Raw genomic sequence first — 22071 nt, 5'->3', positions numbered from 1 at the left:
AGAGGAAGCAAAAGCCACTGCTGCAGTGCAGGTTGATGAAGCACTGAAGACATCCATCCCCTGTAAAAGCACACATTGCTTAGTGCAGAAAATGCGTATTTACAGAAGCAAAGAAACAGGATACACCCGAGCTATTAGAAAATTAAACATCCTAGTATGCTGTGATAAGGTAATAAAAAATGACAAAGTACATAAGAAAAAAATTCTTTTGGTATTCAGAAAAGACAGGAAAGGCAGAATCACTGCCCAGCAAGGTGGCCAGGAGGGCTCCCACACCTATGCTACTACGCGGGCTGCCAACTACTGCCTTGTGTTTGGATGCCCCCAGATGCTGCCACTGTTTCCCTCAAGTCCTTTGTTACTTACACAGAGGCAATTTCATATTTCAGTGCATGAAGTCCATGAGGATAGACCTTGTAGGAAGGTCTGTAACCTTCATCACCCACACAACAGCCATCTGGGACTCCTCCCCCAGCTGTGCTTTGCCATGCCACACCACCAGCTTCTCCTCACGTATGGGCACAGCACCCTACCAAGGGGCAGCCACATCATCCCCCAATCCAGGGAGAAAAATGCCAGCCATAACAACCCGTGGTCAGGCAAACCATGGCAACAGGCAGAACCAAAGCACTCCTTGCCAAAACGCTTTTAATGTCGCACCATCAGCCACTGACTGATATTTTAATATGTTAGCAATTCTTGTTGATGCATATTTCTTGTTTTGGAAGAAAAACTTCAGAAGGGGGATCCTGTGTTTGTTAATATACCTGACCAGGAAACTGCTAATAATAATTTGGAGACAACATCCTACTGCAACACCTGCTTGTACACAATGAACAGTTATGGAATAATTTATGGCAGAATCACTTAAAAAAACCCAACAAACAAAACAACCTACATTTTCTCCTGCCACTCTTCTTACCTATTTGGTTGATTTAAATACTTCATGTCCTGAGTCAGAGGTATCTTCCAAGAAAGCTTATAAAGAGAATACAGAACACAGATGCATTTAACCCTCGTGTGAGCCACAGACAGTGAGGGTGAACCCAGATCCTCTTAACTGGGGACATGTTGTGCCAACTCCACGCAACTGAGTTCTTGGCTTCAAGGAAATTACAATTTAAACCCATAACTTGACCCAAGTGAACTTAGGAATTTAACTTAAGTGCTCTGCATGAGCAGGACTATATTATCTTCAGACTAAATAAATTAATCTAATTATTTTTACTTAGATACATTCCACTGTGTATTAATTTCTGAAAATCAAGTATATCCTTTCAATATATTTTTAATGCTCGCTTTAAGATAAGAATACTTGAAACAAATATGAGCTCCTCGTTCTCCAGATTTCTGTTATTATCATAAGAAGAGCATAAGAAAAAGTTTTCAGTAATTCTGTTAATACCCTTGCAACATTTCCACTCAAGCATGAATTCAGCACTAAAATCTGAAATATTGGATCCTGATGACACACATGCTTTTGGCTGATTAAACTTTAAATCAACATGAACTTTACAATATCTCTGTGGTATAAAAAAAAATGTATTTTTACTGTGACAAACTATCAATTTCCTTACAATTAATTCAGGTAGACCCTCCCTTCCTTGCATCCCCAAGACCAGCTCCAAGAACATTACTGTTTAAACCATTAACTTGGAGTGGATAACTTATTTTTCCCAAGTTTGATGGAAAACCTTTTGATCTGGAACTCAGGTCCTGCTTATTTTCCATACGCTTTCATGAAAAGGGATTAATGATATGTTAGAAAATCTAGACTCAGCAGTTTTTCACTATATTCTTCTCCCACTGTGGCAGGGAGAACTGGCAAATATCTGGCAATGCAAACCAAGCAAGGAGCATTACTCAACACAAAAGAGAAAAATCCTCTGCTTGACATTTGTACCATCAACATCCTTCATACCCACACAGGCTGGACACCAGAAGAGAGCTTTCAGTGATGTAGTTCCTCCTCTGGGAGGACAAAGCCCTTCTTCTCCAAGCAGACCTCCTACGCCATGCTGTCACCACCTCAATCATCCTAGTGATGGTTCCAATGGCTATGGCTGCTCTGCTGGGCACACAGCGACTTACAGATGAGCATCTGCCCCTGCCCTTCCTTTCTGTGGACGTGCATGGAAGTAACGCTGCGGCACATTTTAACTGTGTTTTTGGGCTTAACACAAAATCCGTTATGGAAATCAAACCACTACACAGTTAAAACATTATCAAAACCCATCAGGTAAAAATGCTCAGACCACTTTTACCTCAGATGACACAAAACATTCATTCCATAATTCTGCCTACCTTGGGAATCTGTCCATGCTTAAACTGCTCTGAAAAGACATCAGTATCATGTAACAGCATTAAACTTCTTGAATCTCTTTTTTCAGTACAAGTTCACAAAGTTATTCACAAATGAATAAATAGCCCAAGGTGAGCAGAAAGCTTTCTCATGAAACCCAAGTAGTAATGCAACATTACTGTTCCTGGATTCTTTGCCATTTTATCATGGTCTAATAATTTTCCCAAGGGTGATGTCAAGGATCCTCTTAACTGTACTGTTTGCCCATTTCTGCATGGTAATGATAAAAATATTGATTTTCACATTTGTGACTCAGATGCAATTTGACACAAGAAGTCCAAATTATTTCGCCCTTGAAGTGCATCAGCTAAGCAATCACAAGCACAAAGAGCTTTGCTCACATCAAAATGAAACAGCATTGTTGATACCTGACACTGAAAACAGCGCTTCAATTTCTCTGTACTTTTCAAAATGAAGCCCTGGTCCAGCAGTAGATTTAATGCAGGCTATGGAAGGGATCATAGAATGGGTTAGGTTGGAAGGGACCTTTAAAGGTCATCTAGACCAACCCCTCTGCCTTGGGCAGGGACATCAACTCAGTCAGACGGGTCTGAAGAGCAGCAGCTGCAGGATGAGATTTGCCTTAAATGTGGGCTGACACAAAGCAGCATCATGCCTTCCCTTGAGAAAAGAGCTGGGCACATTGAACACCCCCTACCACCACGGAAAACCCTTTCCACGTTCCGCTGGAGAGGTCAGTTTAATAATTCCTATCTTGCATGTGACAGTAAGGAAAATACGGCTTTCAGTCTCAGGAAAAAGTTTGGAAACTTAGATCTTTGAGCTTACACCATACGTAGCCACCAGCTATTCCTCCTCCCTTGCTTCATCTGACTGCAAAGCTGTGGCACAACTCATCCCTCCGCTGCCCAACGCTAAACCCAGCCTGGTGACCAAACGGCTCTGTGCCACCACCTGAAGACATCAGGCTTCCAGCACGGCATGAAGTGGGGTTGTGCAATGCCATTTCAGAGGGGACGTCACTTGAGCAGGGAAAGGGGAGCCTTTTCTCTTTGAAAAGAGAGAAATTGTAACTGTGAGCGAATTCAATGGAGAGGGATTCATCCTGGGGCTGCAAGCCCATCAGTTTCCTCCAGAGACTGTTCTGGCTATGTGGATTTCTTTTTTTTTTTTTTTAAATGTGAACTTGAAACAGTTGTATATTGTTTCAGTGAGCAGGAAATCAGCCAAAAGAATAAGCCCTACAGGCTTCTAGATTATTTCAAACAATTAAAAATAAGCTGCTATTCTATGATATAATTATAGAACTCACACTTCTTTGATGCACAATGGCAAATGAGCCCACTGAAGGGGCAAAAGGATGCAGATTTTTTCCTGGGAAATAAGTACTTGTCTAAATTAACACCTACCCTGAAGACCATATTTATACAACTATTTCAACAAACAAGACTTTTGAAAGTCTGCTATAATCCACTGAGGAGAAAAGATCAAAGAAACTAACAGGAAGGCCAGGATGCAATCAAAATATTTGATCAGTGAGAGGTTTCTTATTCAAGCCATAAACTCAAGGGCATTTCAGTGGAAGCTGTCGGAGGAGAAGCCACCGTGAACACCTGAAGGCTGTGTGGTCATGGCAGATCTAGCCCCCTAGGGCAATCCTCCCTTCATGCCCCACTGCCATCCCTGCATCCCTCCGTGCACAGCACACCATCAATGCATCTCCCATCATTTTCAGTGCAGCTACGTTAAACAACCAAGGGTGGAAACTCTACTTGTTCTCCTAAATCCCACCACCTTCCCCGCCCACGTTAAATATTTGGCCTTCAGTTAAACTAAATGGATTTTTGTTTTTCCTTTTAGAGCGGTCTCACGATCCCCATGTGACCCTGGTGGGAGGACAGAGGGAGGCAGGGAGACCCCACAGTGCACTCAGAGCACTGCCGGAGCCCAGTGAGTGTCAGCCCACTGAAGGGCAGACATGGGTGTAATGAGCTTTTAAATACTTCCTTTCCTTTTCTGAAAAAAGAGAACAAGGGAAGAGCTACTGGTATTTTCTGATTTTCCTCCTCACAGTTTTTTTTATTTTTAAATACATACTTAGCAAACATTAAAGAACTACATATTTGGATGCAACTCGCACTAAACAACTGCTTCGATAGTTTATTTTTTTTTTTAATACCAAATTCTCACTTTCTTGAAAGGCTTTACTTTTACTTGTTTGTATATTCCCTAGGTTATCAGTACATTTCCCTTGGCTTTTCTGACAGCAATATACATGTGCTTGTAACCAGAGAAGTATGGGAAACTCTGGAAACATCCAACTGTGTATAAACATTTAAAGCTCAGATACCCTAATAGAAAACAAGTACCTCTCTGAAACAAACATCTCCAGATGTTTTTACTTATTTATATACATATATATATATAAGATGTGACTCAGGCACGGAAAGCCAAAAGAATGTTCTCATTTCCTGAGGCTGGCTAACAAAAAGGAAAAAAATGTGAATGAAGGAACAAAGATTTCAAAAGTCAGCTTTTTCTTAACAGCAGCAGCTTTAAAATGCTCCATTTCAAATCATTTTTCATATAATTAGAATATTGCCCCTCTCTTGCAACTGCATATACTCACAGAAGGAAGAAAAAAAATAATGTTTTCTGGGATGTTTAAAGTTCTACAGAAACACCTCACTAGAGACATGCCTGCCCTTCTCCTTTCAGCTCCAGTGAAGCTCACTGACACCTCCCACCAAGCCCCCTCTCCCACAGCTTGCCTTGTCTGCATGGCACAGGGCTTGAGAACGAGCCAGCAGCCAACTGTGCAGTGGCTGTCCCACAGCTCTGTCTCTGTATGGTGGCACTCAGCCTGCAAAACCTCACAGCATCTCTTGCTCCATTTTTTTTTTTTACAAGCAGTACCCAGTTCCTCTGGGACCTGAAAGCAATGGGTGAAGAAAGCCCATCACCACCTTCAGATTATTAAGTTGTGTCATGCCAACCAATGTCAGGTAGATTTAAACAGGCATTGATGTGTTGTTATTCTCCATGGCCTTTCTAACCATAACCTATATGTGTTGGGGGACAGGACATGGGCTTTCCTTCCTCTGAATCCTCTGAAAGTGAATTTCTGCAAACCAATTCTGTGACAACCATGACATAACCACTGCTGGTGTGGTTTGCCTTCAAGCAGGGCTCTAGGAGGAGACAACAAGCTGCAGAGAGAACATTCTCAAGTGTATTTTCAACAGCAGAAAGCAAAATTGTCCAGGCAATCCTTCTGCAACAACTTGCAGGCAGGTGATCCCTCTTCCAATGCAACAGAGCATGGATGTGTCCAATTCTGACACCACACCCAGGGCAGCAACAAGTAGTCCACAGATCCAACCCAGACCACCACCAAACATTGCTCCTTCCTTCTTTAGATCCCCGGCATCTCCTCACAGGATCTCACTTTTCACACTGCTCTCCGGACCACAGCTACATGACCCAGGCACAAATCCACGATTCTGCTGAAATGGGTATTTCCATCTTTCCCACGTGCTTTCCCTTCAACATCACTGACACCCATAAGACCAAGGAATCAATCCAGACTGAGACAAACCTAGTTTTAAATCTATGTATCTAACAATCTCCCTTGCCATGCATTTTCAGCTGGGTCAGGTCCCTGGTGCTGGCATGAGAGATGCTGGGGGACAGGAGTGTGTGGGTCAACCCGGTTGGCTGTAACACAACCACATTCTTAACTAAAATGGCTCTGTAATTGCTGCCTGTGGGAAGAGCAGCTGCCCTGGCACGGCCCACAGATGGTCTGTCCTGATTTGTAACATTGGCCCATAGAGCTGGGTCCGGGAGATGGTTGCTGCAAAGTGAATCTCAGCCCACTTACCACCAAAGCCTGGCAAAAATAAGTTACTTAATACAGCACAAATGTCAGTCTCTGCCATGAAACACAAGCCTGTCCTGCTACCAACACAGTTCAGAACTGCATGGTGCTCATCTGCAAAGCTACAGAAACACGCACCTATTTGCAAGCATTGCCTCAAAAAATAGAGAGGTTTGCAAGCAGAAGCTGTTGTACCAATTCAGCCCCGAATCCACAGAGACCACCTTCCCCTGGCAGTGCTGGTGGGCAGCCCCTGCCTCCCCACCTGCCAAGCTGTATTTTTCATTCTGAAATCAGAGGTGGAGCATGCCAGCAGACACCGAGGGAGGACTCAGGGATGCTGCGGTTCCGCATGGCAGGAGGCTGACAGGCGGCCCCTTGCCCCTGCCAGGCAGCACCCAGCCCCAGTGAGGATGGCCAAGCCCCCACAAAGAGTCCTTGCAAAGCATTGAGGTCCTCTTTTCCCCTCCCAGGGTGCATTTGAAACTAATTCTTTGTGCAGTTTCCTTTCCCCACATCAATCCCACAGCTGCTGCACGTCAGCGTGGGGTCTGGACTGGGGCCACTTTGCCATGTCATTGCCTCCCAAATATTTGCTGGCATTACTGCATTGCTTTGCTGTGGTCTTTCTCAGTGCCCCCAACTACAATAAAACAATATATTAAAACAGAAAACCCTTTTAATTCTGAGCAGAGCACCTACCCCATGCTGCTCTGGCCACCCAGGAAACGTTCATCAATTCATTATAATGCCTTAGCTTCTCAAATGATCCAAATCAACTCCCCACCCATGACGTGAGCAATAAAGGGTTTCAACTCTACTGTTCACACCAGTTTAGGTTTTACTCAATCAACAGCCCGTCCACCAGTGTGTTCTCAGTTCTTCAAACTGTTTAATGCAAGCAGTGTTTGAAATAACCCTAAGTGCACCAAGTTACTAAGGTCCCACTTTCTCATTGAATTCTGTATAAGTGACTGGTGAGTTTTTTTTTAGTGACTAAAAAAGTGACAAAAAGAAGGATCATCAGAGCTGGAATTCAAGGACTTCTTATTCAAAACACAAAGAAAAGCAATTAATATTAAAAATACAGAGCATAAAACCTCCTCCTGGGTGCCAGCCATGCTGTAATGCTATTTTTCTTACAGCCTAGGGTGCTCCAGACTATGCCATTTTGGCTCTGGAATGTGGTTTTAGGCTGCACACAGGAGGTCCACTTTGCTCATAAATAGTTTGTCACTGGCCACACCATCAGCTTCTGCCCCCTGGGACCTCACTGACAGTCTCCAGGTATGGAGACAAATATCTGGTATAAAGGGTTATTAGGATACACAAAAACAGCTGAGAAAATGACAGTATCTTGACTTTTTTTTTTCCCCTTCTATCTGCTTAAAAAACCAGAAGTAAGCATTTTCATAAAGACTTACACATGCAGGAAGGGAAATGCTGAAGTAATTGCAAAGGAGTGTCCCAATTTAAAGAAAAGTATTAACCCCAGGGCACAGTCTCCTGCTATGTTTTCCCTAATTGTTAGACTGAATTAGTACCTTTCCATCCTTTCCCCCTTTCTGTCTCAACACTAGCACTTTTGCACAAGCTGTAAGGGTGACATGCACTGTAACGCATCACTAACAGGACGAGGACAGCAGACCACGTACATGGCTGCTTGGTTCACACTACGGACAGCTAATACAAGGGAAGGCTTTGCCTATAAAAACGTGACTGTCAGTTTCATTTTTCTTGTCATCAGCACTTGCCATCATGGAAAGACCTGATATGAATAATTCCCCCACTGACTATCGTGCCGCTTTTACCACAGCCAGCAATTAAAGCCTCCCTATATTGAAAAGTAATAAGAGACTGCATTATGTTACAGAGTGAAAAACTTTTGAACTGGGCTTTGGAGGAGAACAAAACACAGACAAATCAGGATGTGTAATCTAACACACTTAGCATGAAGCCACAATTCCAGGAGCTGAAAAGCCTGCCTTAAGTGCTCCAATAATAAATATTTTATTGCAACTTGAAAAAGAATTTGTTAACCGTGCAAATACCCTCCATATATTGCAGGTCATTAATGGTTCCACTGCAGTAACTGTATGGAGCCAGTTCTAAGAAAAATAACTGTGCATCACATTTAGCTTATTTACAGAGTCCCTATCAAAGCCAGTAAGACCATGAAGTAACCATGGTTTTGAGCTTCACAGTCTACAGCAGAGTAAGAGCTGTAAATCCAATGAGTCTATGGCAACTTTTCAAATGTAGTTATGCTTTGAATAAAGAGGAGCTTGCTTTTTATTTTGCCGCATGCTGGCCTGTATTTCTTCCTACAAAGAAAATCTTAGTTTGTGCTAGGGAAGTACAAGAGCTTAAGACAATAATGGTTCTGAACTGCAAGGTAATGTTTTTCTCTGAACCGCACAAGAAACTTATTCCAATAATAACACACCAAGATGAGTTCAGCACAACCAGCTGGAAAAGCTGCCCACAAAATTTAGAGGACACTTATAAAGCAAGCGGGTCTAGTGACAAGCTATCAGCCCCAGGCAGCATGCCCAGCAATCCTGAATGGCCCAGCACTATCCAGCAACAGGGGTCCCTGCCCAAATCCCTCTCCTCCAGGGCAGTCTGGTCTCTCAGTATGATGCTAAGAGAGAGGGCTGTGCCTCAGTGATGGGTGTACAGCTGACAAGTTCCTGTAGTTGCAAAACAAAAGCCACAAACATGATTCGAGTTCACAAAATGGAGAGGAAAAAAAAAAAGTTAAAAAGAAGAGTATTTCCTTGTGCATACCTGCTGACCAGATGTCTGCTGCTCTTCTGTGTCTCAAATCTGGAGAGAGACCTCAAGTAATTCTTTCCTTTTTTGTTTTCTTCCCAAAAACTCTGATTATTTAAACTCCCTAAATTTAAGCAAAAAGTCAAGATCTAAAATCTCTCAGGAATCTCAGCCTGCAGAAGCCTTTGAGGTCACCTTTTATTTTGTTAAAAGGTGGGTTTGAATGAAACATGCATTTTTAGTGTTTCTTACCCAAAGAGTCAAAACAAGAAATCACACCAATTTTTAATTATCTCTCCTTGCATTTTACCAAATCAAAGTATATGTTTCAAGAGCCTTGCCCCTTTGTTTTATTTTGACCAGCCACCTGCACATCCGCTCTAGGTAAGCTCCCATCAGAGTGCTCTGCTGCTTCATCTCTGCAAGTTTCTGCAAGCGTGGGCTCTAGTCTGACTTTGTCCCAAAATTGCTTTGCTGTGCCAGGGGTGTAGCCTAGTTCATATCCTGGGAAGCGTGTACCAGCAGGGCAGCTGGCCCGCTCCCTGACAACTTCAGCAGAACAGACGCCAAATACGTAATTGCTCTGTTTACCTGGCGAAAGAGGCGGGCTCTGCACCGGAGCCGAAACACCTGTGTGGGGCTGAGTGATACACAGCTACTCGCAGTTGCAAGTCTGACACTGGCAGCACAAATACTCAGCCATTTTCAGGAATGCAGAAAGAAGCCTGGCCTGGAAGCATCCACCACCCACTACAAAATCAAGTGACTTCTGGAACGACTGAAGAAAAAATAGTTACCTCAATACATACAGACATCTGAATCACATTATTGTGTTTTTCTAAGCATGTGGCTGCATGGCAGCTAGAGAGAAGGCTGGTCAAAGCTGGAGAGATCTTGCCCAGGGCATCAGGGTACTGACCCTGGGAGCAGAGCTGGCTCACCAGGATACCACATGCCATCACGGTAGCCCCAACTCTGCCTGACTTTGTAGCTGCTACAGCTTTTCTGCAAAGGTGTGGTGCAGAGCTGGAGGAGTTTGCAGTAGAAGTCGGACAAGGAAAAGATAAGGTAGTCTTTACCAGGCTAAAGTCTGTGTGCCAGCAGCCATCCTGAACCTGCAGCCCAAGGCAGCTATAAAATCACTCCTTTTCCTTTCTTCAGCTCCAGGTTTTGACATATTAGCACAACACTTCCCTTTAATTAGGGTCACTTAATTAAGCACTTTAATTACGGTCATTTCTTCCCAAGAAACAACTGCACCAGGCGAGTCTTTGAAAAGCTGAGCGACGAGTAGAGCAGCCTTTGCCTTCCGTAATCCATCACTATAAACCTGTCCCTAAGATAGCACTGCCCAGTAATTGCGGGATATGCATAAAACTGTACCAATCGCACGACATCGAGGTTATTCAGTACGATGCTTTTAAAACGACCTCCCTCCCAGCACAGGGCGCGTTTTAGCGCCACTGGGCATCAAACCCCGCTCACGGCACGGTCGGGACGTGCGATCCCCGAGTTTTGGGGGTTATTCCCAGATCTCTGTAACAAGGACACCGGAGCCACCCCATTGCTCCGTCCGTGCGCGTAACGCCGAAGGGGGCATAGTGGGGAGAAGGGATTCCTGCAGTGCCCCCCGCTGCTGCTCCTGGGAACGCCGTGGGAGAGGGGAAAGTTTCCCCGTGGAAGGGGAGTTTCCCGCAGCGAGCAGCAGGCACACGTGCACGGCTGCGGACGCCCAGCCTCCCCGGCGGGATCCCAGCCCGGCCCGGCGCCGCCGCCGCCCTCTGCCCGGCGGAGCAGCGGGAAAGCGCCTTTCCCGGGCGGCAGCCGGTGACAGCGGCCCGGCCGAGACAAAGCGCCGCCCTCGGCAGCCGCCCGCCGCGGGAGGCGGGACGGGACGGGACGGGGCGGGCGGCCCCCGCGCCTCTCCTACCTGTTACAGTTCATCCCGGCCGCCGCAGCCGCCGCCGCCACCCCCAGCATCCCGCCGCTCCCGCCAAGCGCTCTCCGGCGGCGGCGGGAGGAGCCAGCGCGGGCGGCGGTAATGGCGCTGGGCGCCCGCCCCGCCGGCACCCCCCGCCCGCCGCCGGGGGGCGCGCTCCGACCGCGCCGCCGCCGGGACCCGCCCCGGCCGTGCCCCGGCCCCGCTCGGCCCGCGGCGCCCGCACCGCCCCCGCACCGGGAAGGGAGGGACGTCCCCGACAGAACTTGGGGTCCCGCCGCCCCCAGAGGCTTCCCAGCATCCCCGCGGCGTCGGATCGCTCGCCTCCTCTGCCAGCCCAGCCCGAGGCGCGGCGGCGGCCAGAACGCCCCGCAGAGTTACGGGAAGTAGGTGCCTTCTGCGAGCGTCTGCTGCTGTTATTTTAATTATTTGTTTTCCAGAACAGAAAATTGCTGTCAAAACAATTCCAAATATTTTCACTGTTTCCTGTGTGTGGTTGCGTAGTACAGAATTATTTGTAGCAAAAGAGCTGTCGCCTCACCTTAAGGCACCAGATATGGTTAGGTGAGAGTTTGCTGGAGCAAGAGTACGTTTTTAATCAATATTATTTAAAAATGTAACAGTACCAATAAGCAATGGCGTGGGGAAAGGCAAGCACGTTGTTTAGGCTCAGCTACCCCGTGTTTAGAAAGTAAATGCAAGTAAGTTACCTTCAACACCAGCGCTGCCAAACCTGGGACCAAACCTCCTGCTTTTCTTGGAGAGAAACTATCTCATTCCAAACCATACCAGTTTCAGGGATGTATGGACAAATGAACAGGAGAGGAGCATAATAGAAAATGTGGGATTTATTAAGGTGTCTGTATCACCACTCATTGCCATCTTTAATATCAGAAGAAGGAAGTGGTGTGGGGGAATGAAAAATGCAAATATTTGCCTGCCAGGATTGAGGAAGTCTCTATATGGCTCCAAGAAGACGATAACTCAGGGAATATGTTAATCCAGTCAAAATCAGCATGGACAGGTATGAGTAAGCACGCATCAGAAAGAATAATTCAAAATACATGTACATGAAGTACATCTACTTTGGTATCCATTAGAACCAGGAAAAGAATGTAAATTTTGAGGACTAGAATGCAGAAAAGATATTTGATGGCTGGGCCACGAGCATGGTTCTAGAGAGAACTACCACTGTAAAAAAACAAAAACATCAGACTGTCTGGAGGACTGTTGTTTGTTTATTTGTTATTTTGCTTCTTGGCAGGGTTCAGTTTTGCTTGCCAACTTTAGGAATCAAACATAGCAAAACTTTAGCATCACAGAGAATACATTTCTGCACAAAGAGGGAAATAAAGTACACAGTTGAAAAGAGAAGGGATAGTATGCCAAAAGAGAGAGAGGTGATTCCCTCCTCTTTACTCAGCACTGGTGAAGCCACAGCTGGAGGGCTGGGTCCAGTTCTGAGCTTCCAGGTGCAAGAGATACATGGACATACTGGAAAGAGTCCAATGAATGGCTACTAAGACGACTAAGGGACTGGAGCACCTCTACTATGAGGAGACTGAAAGAGCTGGGACTGCTCTACCTAGAGAAGAGAAGGCTTAGAGGGATCTTATAAATTAATAAAAATACCGGAAAAGGGAGGGTACGCAGAGGACAGAACCAGTCTCTTTTCAGTGGTGCCCACTGACAGGACCAGAGGCAATGGGCAAAAACTGCAACACTGGAGATTCTCTCTGAATATCAGGGAGAAAATTTTCACTGTGAGAGTGACTGAGCCCCAGCACAGGTTGCTTGTGGAGGCTGTGGAGTTTCCATCCTTGAAGATATCCCATAGCTGTCTGGACACTGTCCTGGGAATCTGGCTGTAGGAGGCCCTGCTTGAGCAGGGAGGTTGGACAAGTGACCTCCAGAGGTACCTACAAACCTCAACCATTCTGTAATTATATTAAAAAACAACCCCTCCTCAAAAAAAAACAAAACCCTCAACCCAAAAAAACCAAACCAAACCAAAAACAATCCCAAACCACCCACTCATTTTAATGAGTCTGTCAGCAGAGCTTTCTTATAGCATCTAAATAAGTAAGTACTCATTCTGTGCCAGATGAAAGTAATACAACCCTTTTGTTTTTTTTCTAATCAGCTTTGGGCAGTCTGCCATTACTTGTAGACAGCTTCTATGAATGTCTTTAATTAACCTCAGTTTTTCTGCAAGGATTTCAGGGCCTCTCCCATTGCAAGTCCTCCTGAGGAGCTGGACAAGACAGTTGTCCCTGGCTGCTGAGCCCAGCTGAGGAGCAGCACCTCTGACCAGCACAGCCTGAAACTGGGGGGGAGGTGGCTGAGCAGGCCTATGACTGCCAGGGCAGCAAACTCCAAAACAGTAAATTCTGGAAATAATTAACAGGCAGTGCCAGCCAACTACTGCAGCCGTTACGGCACTTCCTTTGGAGAGCACATTAATAGATTTAACGGCAAGTGAATTGCACCATGTGCAGTTTTCCAGAGCTTTTAAAAATGAAATCCCTAGAGCCCAGTCTGCTAGTAATATAATCTTAAAGTAGCAAAGGCATTCTATAGAGAGCTGGAGAGCATCCCCCAAACATGTACTTCTGCCAAACACTAAGTAGCAGCAGCTTTCGGAAACACTGTACGAAGAAAAGCCAGGAATTCAGTTTCATAGATTGCCGCCCCAGGCTCTGTGCACTTTGTAGCAAGTTTGCACCTTGGGGTCTGATTTAAATTTTTGTTGTGTCTTGCTGTACAACAGAAATAACAATTCTTAATTGTTATTAATTGTCCATTACCTAGTATTAGAGCATGCTGGCATTCTAATGATCTTGTAAAATTCAGTCCAGAATACTCAGGCAAATAGTTTAATAGGATTCCCAAACACACACCACAAACTCAAAAGAAAAAGATAACCCCTTCCATTCCAGCATAATGAAGGCTACGACCATTTTCTTCCTACGCAGTTTAAAAAAAAATATGGTAATCTGCCTCCTTATTTCTGCTTACAAACCCCTCACAAAGTTTAACTTTATGCTGCTAATTTACTTGGCATCAGGTGGAGAAGTGCCATTATCCGCAGCAGACAAGCCAGGATACAGAGACAGACAAACTGAAATTAAATTCACAAAGGAAGCATGTGGCAAAGCAGAGAATTTGGACTCCATGTCTCCAGACCAGCATATTAATCACAAAATTAATCCATCTTTTTTTTGCCTCCCATCTCTCCCTGCTAGACTAGCATAAAATGCAATTTTAAGTAGCCATATGCTTTTGATGTTCTGTTTCCAGAACATGTTTACATCTTCCATCACTGTTGAAATTCCAAACTTATTGTATTGCAGCTGGCAGTGGCACTTAGGGACATGGTTTAGAGGTAGACTTGGCAATGCCAGGTTAACAGTGGGACTCAATGATCTTTGAGGTCTTCAAAACAATTGATTCTGTGACTACAAATGACAGCAACCTGTTCCTGTACCTCACTACCCTCACAGTTAAGAATTTCTAATATTCAGTCTTAAGCCTACCCTGACTCCAAGTGCCTATTAGCAGAGCAGTCCCATGGTTGTTTATCTTAATACAATCGATGGAATTAAATTGTAAACTGGGTCAGTGTTCTTCATGTCACACCTCCAAAGATATGAAGTTAAAGCAACAATGAAGGAAACTTTGACCAGGTAAGTATGAATAATTTTTGAACACAGGCTGTCCAGCTAAATATTCCTAGCAAAGCTGTTAAGGAATTCACAAGTAACAAATTATTTTTATAAAAGCAGTCAGATTTCTGCTTCATGCATTTTAGACACACATAGTATATTTGGTGTCACCATTTCTTGAAAGAGGGAAGGAGATTGTGCAAGAACAGGGATATTACTTTTATAGACCAATCTCAACCCCCTGCAAAATTGATCATTAAAATTCCATAGTTAGCAGCATAAATTTCAGCTTTGTGACAAGGTCAGTAATTGGACAGACACAATAATGGCTAAAGGAAAAGCTGATAGCAGCACCACAAAACATGTCCCTCAAGAAATAACTTAATGACTTTTGGCTATCATGGTATTTTTCTCATATTTTTCATTTAAGTGTGTCATTTTTCTATTTTAAGCTTTTTGTCACTGCAATTCCTGTCCTTCCCAGAATGTTATAAAAACTGTTGTTAGCTTTTCTGTGTTTTCTGAAAATCCCCCACCTGCAAGATACATTTGATATATCCACTATCTCCCACCACTCTGCAAACAACTGGTTTAACCGGTTTCCAAGAGAAAGGTTGGTGGGGAATGTTCGGGCAGGGACAGAAAGCCGCCACATCAACAACATGAGCTGTTTTAAGCGTTTATCACCACCAGCTGCTTTTCTTCCCACTGTTCCATAGGCTGTAGCCCTCTGCCCGTGGAGTGAAGGGACCACCCACCTGTCCCCCTGCAAAGGCAGCTTCACCGGGATTGCTGCAGCTGCAGGGTTAAGTAAATGCTGGGACTACTAGTGAGAGGGGATTTACCGAGTCTGTATAAATATTTGGGTGCTAAAGCCAAACTGATAGGATTGGCATTCTCCCTTGGCAAGAGTAACACTGAGCATCAGCAATGTAACTCCACAAAGGGCAATAACAACAGTAAAGCAGTATTTAAGTAAAAGCTTTTGTCTGGAGCTCTGTAATGGTTTCTATGGTTTTTATATTTGAGATGCTCTGCATGGTGCAAAGGGCGAGATCCAAGAGCTGATATGTACCTCCCCTCCGGAAACAGTCTGAATGCTCTCAGAACAAGCTTCGATTTTCAAGCAATGAAACTGGGCTTAAATCCTATACTCATATACAGCTGCTATCCAATGTCTGTGAATTTAAAACACTTTCAAAGGCCATTATAAGAGGACTGGGAGTGTGCCCAGGCCCAAAAGAGCATACTGTTTTTTACACTGATTACATTCACCTTGGATTCGTAAGAAGCCTTCAGGCATTTAACTGACAGCAAAAAATAAACGATTTGCTAATACCAAGGTGTACTGAATTGTTGGAGCAGTAACTGATGCACATTTCCACTCTTTGTTTTACTATCCTCAGTTTTAATTATTCAATCCAGCCTTGATCCTCAGGATGAGCCTGAAGAACACAGGACAGTAAGAAATCTCTTGAATCTAAGACATACCTTCTCAACCTTGCACAACCATATGACAAATTTTAACCAAATTCAGTTTAAAAAGCAATCAGATTATTATTTCCCTTCCCCATAGCACATATATTTATGTGAAAGCTGTTAGAAGTTGACTGTATCAGGCTTCTTTTTGACTCTTATATCCCTTTATTATGTTTTCTTTTCGCAGCTTATGATCCCCCTCCCTGACCATGTATTTGTATAATAAGCACAACTTAAGAAAAATGGTTGGTAAGAGGATAAACACAACAAACTCCCTTAAGCAAACAAACCAACCACCTCCTTCTTCATCCATAGAACATCTAATCTTCGCACTAGGACAACTATGCAGATCAAGAAAATCACAGGGAATTAGGGAAGAGGTCATTCAAAGTTGACTGCTATTAGAAGGGGGTGCCAATTTATTAGGTGGCTCGTACTTAAAATAAATATACTAAGTGCAATCCTTTTAACACAGACATTATTAGCTTCTGCATCCCTCCTCTCCTTCATGTCAGATAGTCAGATTGCTGGTAACAATCTAGCAACACATTTGAAATAATTTAAATGAGCCTTTTTTTAAAAAAAAAAACAAAACCAAAAACCCACCCATAACAAAACAATTTCTTTTCCATTCATCCAGATGACTCCATTGCTCTTATCATCTTCTAAAGTAAAAGCTGTGGATACTATACTAGATCCATAAAATATCTTTAATACATTGGTAATCATCCCCTTGTTTTCTACCTTGCACCTGTAACATTTTCTCAGGTAAGAATAGGCATTCAGGTAAAAAGAAAGGCACTCTGTTGAGTAAAGATGAATTTTATTGAAGTGATGGCCACATGAAAAGACCATCAAAAACATTATTTCCAACCAAAACACTTATCTATCCAGACTACCAGTTCTGAAATTACTACAACAAATATATTTTAACCTCTTCATACATTTGGTTTCTCAGCTTGTGGGTGGTGACTGCTATTTGCAAGGCTCCTAAGGGAGATATTTTTACAGTACCAGTAATAATGGAAGTAGCAGGTAGTTGAGGAAGTATTGGTGCACTGGGTGAAGCCAAGGCATAAGTCAAATGAAGCATAGGTGGTTCAAAGCCACTTAGTACAAACTAAGGAGACTTTTAAGCGTTCCTCCACAATTTCATGATATATCATCTGCTATCAAAGCAAAGGGATGGAGGGAGATAGCCAAGGGAAAATGTAAGTTTAGAAAATTATCTAACCCTGTATTCTCAGTTGTACTTTAGGGAAGGAGGGTCACGAAAGAAAAAAGCAACTCTACTTTTCCATGTATCATTTCCAACATGGGTTCCCTTTGGCCATCCTGAACCCCAACTACAACTGGCCACATCTACACAACAGCCTGACAAGCTCTGGTCTTCCTGTCTTTCAGATGGAGCACTTTTGCTTGCACAGATGAGTCTTTCTCTTGGGTAAAGGGAACATGAAGGGTATACAACCTGTTTCTAAGTCAGCATTAGGTAGTTAAAAATTCAGCCGCAGTGCACACGCAGGTCTGGGAATTCTGAATTACTCCCATTTTTGGTTTTTAATTAATAAATATACTCTGCATAGTGACAGCAGAATCTTTATTATTATTATTATTATTATTATTATTATTATTATTATGCCCTCCTTAGGCTTGGGCTGAAGGCAGGCTGATTGAAGATAAAAATTGGTCCTAAGCTTATAAACTCTTTGGGCAAGGGTGACATTTTCTAGGAAACATTCTAACAAACACGGCACTGTAAAGAAAACAAAAAGAACCAGAAAGCAAAGTTAGCACAGTGCTCTTCCAAAAGATGAGCACCACAGAATATCAAGAAGCAGCAGTACTAGTTACTTCAAACTGCTTTTTGAAAGCAAATCACAGCTACAATGCTGTACATTACAAATGCAAATATATGACATATAAAAAGTTTTCTATGCAAAATAATCCTGCTTCCAGTTCACATTCTTCTATGCCATTTACTGCAAATGTCTATTAAACTCTGATTTATTTGCTTACCACAAAGGTAAGTCCTGGCAATCTCAGCAACAGAACACAGTTTAGTAACTGTTATTAAAATACTTTTACATTAATTAAGATTTCAATCTTCCATTGTAAAAAAAAAAAAAAGTAATGCAAGTTGTTCACTACATTCATAAGTACAGTACTCAAGTTTTACTAAAAACAGTGAGCATGCAACTCAGACTTGAAAGAAGTCAATAAGCAACCAGTATTTAATACAACCAGTGATATATGTTACTTGCATACATTTATTCACAGCTTACAATGTTAAATAATTTACAGTTCTGAAATATGTGCATTTTAAGAGGAACTTGTCACAGCTCTTCAGCAATAGCAGAGACTAAATCAGATCAGCTGCAAATGGAGTGTGAACTAAGTAAGAAAAAGCCGTACTCTTCTACTTATGTGCTTCCATTGTTGAAATCACAGCAGGAGAATGACTTGCTCTTATTTTTATACATACTTCAAATCTCTCCCGTCACTGTGTTTTGGCATTCTTTTGAGTGACATTAACCAAACCCAGCTATGAACAGCATTAGAACTCAACATCTGAGATCTGGTGCAAATTGTGAATGCTAAAGATGGTAAATCCTTCCGAAGGCCAATGCAAGAAAGACTAAATGTAACCTCATGTTTGATACTCACAGACATCTAAAAGACTCATCCCTCACACTACTACTTACCATCAGTTCTGTGATCTGAAAGTCCACAGAGAATGTTTTCCCCGGTAGCACAAACCATAAGGGTTCCAGTTAAAACACATATTGGAGGGGAAGTAAAAAAAAAAAGGTGCCTAAGATGGAAAGGAATTAAAATACCTAAATAAAGCCCATTAGCTTTGTTGATTGTGTACTGAAATATATACAAGAAACAAAAAATTAAACCAAAAGTACACTAACTGAACAATTTATTCTCAATGTGTTGACTTTCTGCTGTTCATATGTCCAGATTAATCTCAGCCCTAAATAAGGCAATATTAAAGGAACAAACATCATTTCCTTAGAGCCTCAACTAAGATAGGTAGGAAAGGAAGAATGCTATTTAGTATTGGTATGTGTACCACAGAATGATTCTCTGCAAAATAGCACAGAGAGCATGAAAATATGAGTGAAAAGTATGGAAAGACTCTAGTTGAAACATAAACAGGATATAAACATATATGTATGCATTTTAATAACTTACAAATAAATTAAGATGGTGAAAGGTAGTATGGACTGTAAAGGGGAGAAGAGAATTGAAAGTAAAAAAAGGTGCTGTGTTGATAAAAGAAGTAGAGATGGTAAAGATTTATTTTTCTCAGAAAAAACCATAACATTCTGTTGAGTAATCCAGAACAGAGATTATCTCATCTGTGCAAAAGATCTGTGTGAATAACATGTGCACACACAGATAAGTGAGAGAAAGGTGTAATACCTTCAGTCATCAGACCATTTAAAAAAATGCACCTATTGAGAAGAGCTCCCTCCTGTTCTCTTAGAAGTTAATGATAGAAGTCTGACCTATGGACTCAGATTCTTTCTTTAGTGTCTTCAATATGACTAAGTCAGTATGGGTAGTCTTTTCATCTAAGTATGGACATCGCTATAGTAATGGAACATTTCTTCCTAGTCTTTTCCACAAACTTCCGACTTCAGGTTAAAAAGCCATAGCTTAAGCCCTTTCTCCAAAAGCTTCAGCTCACTTAAGACCTCTGATCTTGGAGTATATCCTAAGACCTCCATAAATGTCATTAATCTCTACTACAGTACCATGCCCAGATGAGCCAAGCATTGTATTTCATAGAGATTTATGCACCCGCTACATTTTGTGAACCATCGCCTTGATATTTCAATCTAGCTTTTGCAAAAAAAGTAATTTAACAAAGACTAAAACTTTAGTTCAGAAAATGCCCTTTCTGTTTCTTAATTATCTTACATTTTGTAACCATCACCAGTGAGGAAATAATTTTAAACTTCTAAAACATGCAGAGTATAACACTAACCATATAGATTAGCTAGCTGACAACAATACGTGAAAGCAACTGTAAACCTTTTTAAATGCTTTAAATCTAAAAGTCTAGTTATTCCAGTTCATATATTAGATCAAGTTTTTGAATTTATATCAAAAGAGCCATTACAGGTTTGTTAAATTCTGTTGCCAGGCAATTTGCAATTAATTTGTCATTTCTCATAATTCTTATCATCACCTTTAACATTTACAAAAAAAATAGTTCACTGTTGCCAGAGCATAATGTAGAACCATCTTTCAGGGCTACTGCAGGCTTCTTTCTTAGAAGAGCCTAGAAAACTGAAAGTTACACACAAAAATAAAACCCTTTAGTTCAACGCTACAACACCAACAGATTTTCTACAATAAGATTTCTCTTTTTTGCAGTTGTGGAATGTGTTTAAAGATTCAGTGTTTTCCACTGTTTTATCGAAGTCCTGACCAGCTGTGGAGGTACGAAGCCCACCCAGAGGGCCGTGAGGTACTCTCTTCCTCACCTGAAGGAGGAAGAAAAACATTTCAGTTTATTATGTTAGACATTGCAACATTGCATTATTTGGTTACATGACCTTGCCCCCTCCTCCCCACCTCAATCCTTTTTCAAATGCTGTCCTCAAACTTGTTGAGGAGGGAACTCGCTCTTGGGCTGCCACAGATATGTTCATGGATTTTATCACCAAGTCCACTTTGGGTACTTAAGGATGTTTGAAAAAAGGCCATATCACCTTTCTCCACAAAAATTCAATCAGTCTTCATTAGAGGGCCAGAACAACATCAAAACATCTAATTTTTCCAAATGCACAGCCTATCATGGAATGCATGGAATGCTTCTCTTTTTAATGTGATTTTGTTCATAAGTTGTAAGTGCTTAAAGTAATATAAACACATGGTGCTTATTCTTTATATTAATTTTTAAATAAAGTATAGGTCTGTTGTTAATGATGTACAGGAAGCTACAGTTACTGCTTTTGAGAAGTGACAAACAATACCTTAAAGAGCGTTTTAAGGGGAGTATTTGAAGCAGAGCCAGAACATTATTATACACATAGCTGCTGGGTTTATTTCTTGCAAATGCTTAACTCTTTTTATTTCCTTCCCTAGTTCCTTAATTTCTTGAACAAAAAACATATTTTCTTTAAGTTACTTTTAAAGTTAATATATAGAAACTAATATTAGATCTGCAGTACTGCTTTGAGAGGACCACTTTAGTTACCTGTTTGGAACATCTGCCAAGAAAGTATTTCAATTATATTTGTTCTGTTTCCTGAACACTGAATAGTAACTTCCCAACAAAGCAAAATGGTTTTATGACTAGCTTGCTAGCATACCGTTGCTAAGTTTTGTTTTCCCTCAAAGGTCTACACAACAGAAAGCATAGAGCTTCAGTTGCCTTTATATCCACTTCTCCTTTTTTTTGTGACAATATTTTGAACACCACATACCTTGGGCAATTGCAACCAGCTTCCCCTTCTCTTCAGGGCTGAGCTGCAACATGGTGTCTATTACTGGGAGCAGCCGCTCTTTCTCGCTTCCTGATTTTAGAAATATGAACTGCAGTAGAACATTCTTCAAGTATTCTAAATTAGCCACAGACTTTTCTCTCTCTTGATTTCTTTCCAGTCTTCTTATTTCATTCTTAAGAAGCTGCAGATGAGGGAAAAAATATGCAATATTGTTTGCTTCATACAATGAGCAACTGAACAAAGGTCTTTTGAAGACCTAATAAATTAATTGCACATATTGCTTCAAAAAGAATGTGTGCATACAACGTATTCAGAACAAGAATCCAGTGAAAATTGAACATGTGATAATATTGTACAGAAATAACTTATTGATCAAAAATAACCTTTTTTGATAAAATTTGTGCAGTAGTTATAACAATTTCAGCGATAAAGAGTAGTAAGAGTGGAACAGTTAAATATATCAAGAGAACTGATGCTATCATTCATTAGGAAACATTTTAGAAAAGAAAGCCTGGCATATTCAGGGAATATGCTAACTT

The 22071-nt window shown here is 42.1% G+C and overlaps 2 protein-coding genes across 3 annotated transcripts in view; both read right to left on the bottom strand.

The window, feature by feature from the left end:
* LIMS1 (LIM zinc finger domain containing 1) overlaps positions 1–11006 on the bottom strand; it is a 70632-nt gene extending 59626 nt beyond the window's left edge. The window contains exon 1 of the mRNA XM_039384444.1: positions 10909–11006. Coding sequence (XP_039240378.1) covers positions 10909–10958 — 50 coding nt within the window. The 5' untranslated portion in view covers positions 10959–11006. The remainder of the gene's footprint in view (positions 1–10908) is intronic.
* A 5859-nt stretch (positions 11007–16865) lies between these two features.
* The window catches only part of GCC2 (GRIP and coiled-coil domain containing 2), a 30015-nt gene continuing 24809 nt past the window's right edge, over positions 16866–22071 (bottom strand). Inside the window, exons 22-23 of one of the 2 annotated variants that reach the window (XM_027718443.2) lie at positions 21512–21713; positions 16866–17817 (exon numbers count right to left, since the gene is read on the bottom strand). In XM_027718443.2, coding sequence (XP_027574244.2) covers positions 17603–17817; positions 21512–21713 — 417 coding nt within the window. In that variant the 3' untranslated portion in view covers positions 16866–17602. Of the gene's footprint in view, positions 17818–18267; positions 20567–21511; positions 21714–22071 lie in introns of those variants that run through there. The other variant, XM_027718444.2, reaches the window with a different exon arrangement.

Source organism: Pipra filicauda, unplaced genomic scaffold, assembly GCF_003945595.2.
Source record: "Pipra filicauda isolate LSUMZ 115617 unplaced genomic scaffold, ASM394559v2 scaffold115_size4368891_pilon, whole genome shotgun sequence".
Taxonomy (NCBI): Eukaryota; Metazoa; Chordata; class Aves; order Passeriformes; family Pipridae; genus Pipra; species Pipra filicauda.
This window is presented reverse-complemented; position numbering and strand designations above follow the sequence as displayed.